Raw genomic sequence first — 8,929 nt, 5'->3', positions numbered from 1 at the left:
TCAATATTAAAAATCAAAAGGCTACCTTCAATTACATCCTAAACAATTATATATAGGCAACTAATATCTAATTAGGATTCTAGTGAAATCTACTGAGGGAAACAAAAAAGAAAATAGGAAACAAAAAGAATAAACAATCCTAATTCCTATTTCTAGGCCTAGAATAATGTTTTCCAAAATTTTTGTTTTTATGTCTATCATTCTCCCATGGATGAAAAGAATTTGGTTATGATATAGTTGGATTGCAGGTACCACTCCAAAAGTTCAAGGTCGGGAACTCAAAAATCCTCCTCACTAATCCAAGTAGTATCTGAATTTGGATGTCCTTTCCTTTTACTTGAAGAGGAGTAACTACTTGAGACTCTTACTATAAAAATGTTTTGATCAAAATCATTAAATCGCTTGGACACAAACCAAGCTAGCATACACCTTTAAAGTCCGTTGGCAGAATAACAGCATGTCCAGATAAGTTGTGCCCTGCACCAAATTCCCTTAACCCAACATAAAGTTCAGGGGCACCTTCTTCCTGTAAGTAAAAGATTATATACAATGCCTCAGAGACATGAAGACAGCATGCCCCTGGCAAGCTAGCAACAGCAGCACGGGACCAAGAAAATTTTATCGTCATTTGCTGGCATTAGTTAATCAAAACAAATGATTAAAAAATGTGCAAGGGATCGAGCCATGGACAGCTACATGAAACTTCATGTTTCAGGCTTCTTGGCCACATCTCCATTATCAGCTTCCCGCTTTATCCTGGGAAGTGCAAACCTAGCCTGATCTTGGATTACAAACCTAGAGAATTTGAACATGGCTTGTTGGATTACAAACCTAGCCTGATCTTGGCCTGCAGAATTACATGAACTTGAGAACTGTCATCCCAAAAGCAATTCCTAAGAAGGTAGCAATGGCAATGCCAAAGATGCCTGCAAGAATACCAGGAACAACTAAAGAGCTCCATCCCTTAGCAGTAGCCATTCCACAGGCTGTTGTTGGCCCTCCAACATTGGCATTTGAAGCCAAAAGCAATAACCTGAGCTCGAAGCGAGACAACTTCCCTACTCCAATAATCACCACAAGATGAACAGCGATCTGGACAAGAGAAAACATGAATATACTCGGTGCTGTGTTGATGACATTCCACACGTTCCCGCTTGCACCCACCACCGTGAAAAAACCTGTCAGTCAGAAACAAGTCAGCTCGATCAATAAAGCTAAGGCTTATTTCTCTATACATCCACGATTAGAACTCCAGTAGTCAACCAAAGAGTTGCCAAGACAACCTAAGAACTAATATGTTTTATGCATGCAATATCATCCCCCCCCCCCCCCCCCCCCCCCCAATTTTCCTGCTCTTGGCACAACAGATCATTTCAAGTTCAAAAATAGGAATAATTGCATTATGTTTTGCAGCAGATATGACAGTGTGCAACAATTACACAGTCTAAAAGGTTCACAAATGTCGCACAGTTAACATCCTTGATTGAAAATTAAGTTGGATAATATAACTCTAGGCTCTTGATGCAAGACTCTGTTAAGCATAGTCACTAGCTAGCCACACAAAGAAGAAACTAACTTGCCTTCATTAGAATCAAAGCCAAAGCTTCACCACCAGAAGGCGCAAGGTGACCAAGTTGTGTTGGAAATGCAGTTGCTAGAATAACAACAATCACTGTGATGGCTGGAAGGCTACCTCCTTGAACTCCAAAATATTTTGTGAATGAATTAGCAACTTTACAAATAGCAAGAGATACAGCAAGGGTCATAGCTATAACATCCCGCATCGAGCGATAGGAAAGATCGGAACAACTTATCCTGATGGATCTATGCGAACTTCCCATGGGGTCACCCATCCTTGAGTTTCCCTATTTCAAGCATGCTTAACCCGAGATTTTTTTGCCTACATTCAGCCCAAAAGGTATCCAGCTAATGTTGTTTCATTCCTTAATTATCCTCGATATATACTATCCTTGTCTGAGCTCTTAGGGTATTGCATTCTCCCCCCCTCGAGCACATGACCTCATCATGCGACCTTACAACTGGTCTCAAATCTTCTCCCCTTAGGGGGTTGCCATCCTAGAAGCCTGCTAGGATCCGCTCCTTGTTCAGGCCCTTGTGACCCGATGCCACTCCCCACCCTCATCAGACTGCCTTCTCCATGGGTCGGCTCTGATACCACCTGTAACATCCCACATTGAGCGATAGAAAGGACCGGAACAACTTACCCTGATAGGCCTACACGAACTTCCCAGGGGTCACCCATCCTTGAGCTTCCCTAGCTCAAGCATGTTTAATCTGGGAGTTCTTTGCCTACCTTCAACCCAAAAAATATCCAGTTGGTGTTGTTTCCTTTTTTACTTATCCTCGATATATATACTACCCTTCTTTGGATTCTTGAGGTATTACAATAGCAGTCTGCAACACAAGAAGCTTGTCACTAGCTCTTGACCCCACATTCATTATAGTATCTGAAAATTTCCAGCTATCATTAAAAGATTAAATGCTATAGTCAGAATTGCATTAATCTCCTATCAGAATGTTTGATGCCTTCAGCTCTTCCTAACAAAGGGCATTTTAGATTTTGCAAAGAAGTACAGACAAAAACAAACTAATGAAAAAATCATTGGTTTTTGTTCTAAAATCAAATTCACCATGCAATATGTGTGGAAAAGAAAAATGATTCCAGCAAGAGCTATTAGCAACAAAAACAAACAGGTTTTTGAAGTCCATAGTTTTCACAAGTTCAAAGACTATCATGATGAACCAACTAAGCACCAAATGCAAGAGATGAAAGATTTAAAATCAATCACTGTGGAAAGCAAACTCTACACACCATCGGTAGATGTTGAAGACTCGGGAGGTATTCTGGAAGCTAGAGCAAACAATGTTGTAAAATATACTGCACAAATCACATTATCTGCAGCTAGTCCTGCAGCTAAAACTGAAGGAGAGACCGAGAGCTTCAGAAATGGCAACATAATTGACAGCTACATGTAACAAAAAATGGAAACTTCATAAGTCGTGATTAAAAAAAAAAGGGTAAGGAAAACGTCAGTTGCAAAAGAATATCAACATCTCCAGGCATGGGCAACCATATCAATCAAAGAAAGAATAAAAGAGGGAAAAGAGAAAATGGAAAAGCATGCCATTCCCAAATTGGAAAATATCTATTATTAAAATACATGTGTGCATGTTTGATTCTATTTGTGGAAACTAGCATGACGACTGAGCTTGATCTCAGTGGCTCGGAAACCATAGGCAAGATAAAGTAAGCTCTTAGTGTAAATCTTACCTAAGTTTGTACACTTTATTCAAGAAAAGGTGCTAGGAAACGTGAAGGATATAAGAGTTAAGAGTGTCCCTCAAAAAATTTATCTCCAATGATAAAATGAATAACTTCTTTAAATGTGGAAATCTCACATCAAACGTTGAAAACCACAAAAAAAAATTTCAAGAAATTATATGATTAGTGAAATTAAAATACTGTCATAGCCTACATTATTGAGAATCAAGTAGCAATTAAAGAAAAATAATTTTCTCTCTAATAATAACACTAATAACAATTTCTTAATGGGGAAATCTTATATTCTACATATTCGCGAATTAACAAAAAGAAATGTAATATCCCCAAGCAACTATTAAGTCCATATTTCCCACACAAAGAAAAAGAAGCAACGGCAGAAAAGGTTTTGACATGACACAGAACATAAAGACTGCCTTTTCTTTTCTTGGCAATTTTATTTCAGCATTCCCTGTCATTTTGTCAATAACATGCCAAATGAGATACAAGAAGCCAAAAGAGTTGCATTTGTCCATTTTTCACTGCAAATACCTCCACCAATATGTCTACCCATGAGGGCAGCTGCTATCTTCCAACCATCTTGACCAAGAGACCGCATTGGCACAAGGAAAAAAGCCACCACTGTTCCAACAGTTGTTGCAACTGTCATTGTGGAAGGCAATAATAAATATGTGCTAAAGAGACAATGGAGGAGCCAATACAACAACAATCACAAGCCTTAATCCTACTAGGTGAGATTGGATACAAGAATTCTAGCTCTTCAAACACCCCTATCCATAGCCACACCTTCAACAAAGGAGCTAATGTGAAAAACAGTTATTGATTGCATAATCTCCATATTAGCCACATAGAATTAATTGCCCAAGTTTGATAATATAAAGTCACGACAACTATAAACTGATTTTTATGGCAAATGGGACAATTAACTTCTGCCATAAGCATATGTAGCTAAAAAACTTCATAAATCAGTAGGGCTGTAACATTGGGAAATACACCAGTTCTTTCATTGTTATCATAGTATAAGTCGGATAGAGAAATTAATGATAAGGAAAAAACAATAATAATGGCATACAACAACAACAACATATCCAACATTTATCTCACTATGTGGGGTCGGCTATATGAATTCTAGACTTCTATGTGAGTTACACCCCAATAGATAATTTGTCTAGAATTCATATTTGGATCCGACTAGGTTTTACGCTGGTTGTCGAATGGCATACAACAGAAATAATTTAATTTCTGAAATTCACAGAAAATGGTGGCCATTAGATTGAAATTCTTTGCTTCTCAATGTTATAACAAATCATAAATCTCAAGCAAGCTTGTACAAACTAATATTATCTGTTTGGTAGATGGGAGCAAAATTAGGACTTGATACCACCACCTAGGTAATTGTTTAACATCATACTAGTGGATCACCCATACGATGCATGGATATCGTATAAAAAAAAATGTTAAAGTGAAAGTTATATAATTTAATAGTTACAATAAATGAAAATTATAATAAAGAAGTAAAAAAATAAATAAAATAATCGTATTACAATCATGAAAATACAACAAAAGAATTACAGATTTTGAAATATTTCCTTATATGCATTTAAGGGTAGACGAACAATTAAAAGCACATAACTCTATCCCGAAATTATGTAAAAAATAAACTTAAATTAACATGTAATACAATAAGTAATGCGTAAAAAAATACAAAAATTACACAATAATAGGAAAAAAAAAAACGATAACCAACATCTTTATTCTAAAATATGCATTCAAGGGTAGATTTTTTTTTTTAGATTTTCACGTGTATTTATCTCATATGTGCGTACCACAAGAACCCTCAAGGCCTAATTTTTCTTAGTTGCATTCACATCACTCACCTGACAGAATAGTGGTGCTATGTTACACCAGAAGATCAAATTGGGTAAAAAATACAATTAAATTTACTAAATAAAAGTAAAGAAGAAGCGAAAATTTGAGAAGAAGAATCAAGAAAGGAGAAGAGAGGAAATGGAAGGGTCAAACGAGAATGGAGAGAAAGAAGAGAGAGATATTTGCTTTCTTTTATTAATTTTTCTTCTTTCAAATTCTCCTATTTCTCTCAATTTATCAAATCACATGCCACCATTAAGTTTCTCTTTTTTTTCCCGCTTTGCCACACAATTCAAATCTTACTCACTTAACATAATTTTCAAAACAAAAATTTAATTTGTATTTAATTTCTCAAAGTCCAACATATAGCACATCTTGAGAGTAGATTAATGGGAAAAATGAGAATTAAATAAATGACAATAATCAATTAAGTTGAAAAATAAAATTATGACATTTAAAATTATAAAAAAATAAATTTAAATTAATTAAATTGTATGTAAAATAAAGATAATTTAAATAATAGATTAATTATATAAATAATAATAATTAAATTTTCAAAATTAATTATCTATATATGACTTTACATATTTCTTCTAACAATTAATTACCATATTTAAAACACGTCAAATTTTTAAGGAAGCAAAAAAAAAAAGAAAAAAGTTAAAAAATAAAATTATAACATTTAAGTTATATATAAAATTATAAGAAAATAAATTTAAATTAATTAAACTATATATAAAATAAAGATAATTTAAATAATCAATTAATTATATAAATGATAATAATCAAATTTTCAAAATTGATTATCCATACATGACTTTACATATTTCTCCTAATAATCAATTACCATATTTAAGACATATCAAGTTTTTAAGAAAGCAACAAAAAAATAAAGTTAAAAAATAAAATTATAACATTTAAGTTATATATAAAATTATAACATTTAAAATTATAAGAAAATAAATTTGAATTAATTAAACTATATAAAATAAAGATAATTTAAATAATTAATTAATTATATAAATAATAATAATCAAATTTTCAAAATTACCGCATTTAAGACATGTCACATTTTTACATTGATTACATATAAAATTATAACATTTAAGTTATATATAAAATTATAACATTTAAAATTATAAAAAAATAAATTTAAAATAATTAAACTATATATAAAATAAAGATAATTTAAATAATTAATTAATTATATAAATAATAATAATCAAAATTTTGAAATTAATTATCCATACGTGACTTTACATATTCCTCCTACCAATCAATTATCACATTTAAAACAGGTCACATTTTTAAGAAAGTAACAAAAAAAATAAAGTTAAGAAATAAAATTATAACAATTAAGTTATATATAAAATTATAACATTTAAAATTATAAAAAAATAAATTTAAATTAATTAAATTATACATAAAATAAAAATAAAATAAAAAATTTACTTGACAGTCGATATTCGACGATATTACCTGATATCTTAAAATTTCTCCCTATTTAAAAAAGTTTCATTTTTCTGTAATTTATTTCAATTAAAATTTTATGTTAATATTTAAAAATTAATAATATGGATTAGATCTTGACTCTTCATATACCAGCATGTTTACACACTCTCCAAATACTATTTAGTCATGAAAAAAATCATTTATATGTTCCAAGAACTACATGTTTTTCACAAATCTAAATTTAATTAATGACTTATAAAAATTCTATTTCGGGTAAGTAAAAAAAATTTAAAATATATAATAAAATATCAAAATAGTAATTAGAAATGGGCGGGAAAAAAATTGACGACTGTTTTGTTATAATATATATATAGATGTATAGATTCACATGCTAACTTATAATACATCTTAAAAATTCTACAATTTGAAGTATACAAAATGGAATTATATAATATGTGCTTCTGATATATTTAAGGAGGCATAAAGAAATCCACATTGAATTTGGAAAAAAGAAACACATTTTCTATTGTTTCTCTACTTCATGTTTTCTTGTGCGACCTCTTGCTATTTATCTTACAAAGGAATTTCATCACAGACAATTCAACATGACCTTCTTATCTAGTGGCCATCCAAAAATAAGAAGTCAAGGCTACCGATCTGAATTACATTATCATTTTCCCATGACATATTGCACAAGTATTCAACAATGAATTCCATTGCTCAAAGTCTCTTAACTGAAGCTAAGTACCTATCAACAAAGGGAAAGCCAGCTCAGAGTGATCAAGATACCAACCATTTTTCAAATATTATTTCACGTGCTCTATAGGAGGCCAACCAAATTATTAATGGCACAAGCAAACATAATCTTGTCCTTTACAAACAGATATTTTGTATATAAAAGATAAAACTGAAACTTGCAATGTGAACAAGTAGGTACCTGATCCAATCAAGAAAGCCAAGAGCAGCTTCCCTGTTGACTGTATAACTGGACGCAGGTCAGCCTGAAATAACAGCAATGGAACAGCCAAAGGGAGCAGAAACCTCAAGACAACAGAGTAGGCTGGAGCTTCGCTCGATATAATCCCCAAATTACTGGCAGCAAGTCCAATTAGAGTGCTACGCACCACTCAATGTCTTCCCTATATCTGTCTTCTCCGACCTTCAACCAACAGCCACAAGCAAAGAAATTACAGAAATCAGTTTCAACATTCTGCATTTTTTTTCATGCTCACCAACTTCAAAACTTCACATCCATGCCTATATAAAAAAGTTTCAACTCTGAAAACGGCGTTTTCTCACTTTCTGAGAACTTATATTTTAGTTGTTCAATTGTGAAAAGGAAATACTAAAAAAATCAAGCTCGTGAAACAGATGGCACATAAACATTTAGGAAGAAAACGGAAAACGAAGATCAAAGTGACAGGGAGACGAAGACTAAATGCAAGAGGAGTACCAGATGCCAAAGGCGCCGGTGGCGAAGAGAGCGGTCCAAGTGCCATCCCCAGTGATCTTTGGGAGAAATCAGAGGGAAATTCAAATGCGATCGAACTTCTACGCGTCTCCTTGCCGAAGTGGGGAGAACGAGAGGTGAGATCACCGGAGCTTGATCTTTAGCGTAGGAGAAAAGATATTGAGGCTTTGAAGTTAAGAGTTGAAACCGTGAAGGTGTTTTGGCATAAACATGAGAAAGAGTTTTCCGGCAACGGCAACGAAAGACGCCGGGAAGGCTGTAGAAACAGAAGCTTCGACGCCATTTCCGGCCAGCTCAATTCAGAGAAAATGAGAGAGCGGGCCAACGTCTCGTTTCAGTATTCCTGTCTCGATGACTTCCATGTAAGATTCGCGGAGGGTATAAAATAAATAAATAAATATGCATATATAAATATAAGGATAATAAAATCTCCGTCTGATTAAGTTAACGAGATATGTCGCGTGTCTTTCAATATATAATAATTTTGAATTAAAATCACATACCACATACGACATACCAAATTCTAAAGTGAAAATAAAATTACCGAGCCAATCTCCCTCGTACTAATTTCAACAGAAAGGACAAGCTAACTACATCTAAAACCAAAAACTTTAATTAAAAATCACGTTTATTTCCATGTAACTCTATATTTATAATAAAAATAAATAAATAAATATTGGCATCAATAACAATTCAAAGGAGACAAAATATAGAAGTGAAGAACTAAATATTAGCATCATTCATGTAACAGACCAGACCCCAGTCGATGAGATAAAAGCAAGCTGTAAGAATGGAGATATTGCTGCATAATAAGCAAAAAATTGGCAAGGGTATTA

General features: G+C 33.0%; 1 protein-coding gene across 1 annotated transcript; it reads right to left on the bottom strand.

Annotated features, from left to right (window-relative positions):
• Positions 1 to 330: 330 nt before the first annotated feature.
• LOC127794049 (uncharacterized) lies at positions 331 to 8,901 on the bottom strand. The gene is given in 10 exon segments (XM_052324934.1): positions 331 to 847; positions 939 to 1,178; positions 2,834 to 2,955; positions 2,957 to 2,987; positions 3,833 to 3,943; positions 7,560 to 7,741; positions 7,743 to 7,781; positions 8,076 to 8,122; positions 8,124 to 8,386; positions 8,847 to 8,901. Coding segments are annotated over 10 exon segments (1,233 nt in total). The 3' UTR covers positions 331 to 704.
• Between the last annotated feature and the right edge of the window lie 28 nt (positions 8,902 to 8,929).

The sequence above is a fragment of the Diospyros lotus genome, chromosome 1 (genome assembly GCF_014633365.1).
Source record: "Diospyros lotus cultivar Yz01 chromosome 1, ASM1463336v1, whole genome shotgun sequence".
Classification (NCBI taxonomy): domain Eukaryota; kingdom Viridiplantae; phylum Streptophyta; class Magnoliopsida; order Ericales; family Ebenaceae; genus Diospyros; species Diospyros lotus.
The sequence above is the reverse complement of the archived record's forward strand: the minus strand, read 5'-3'. Positions and strand labels throughout refer to the sequence as shown.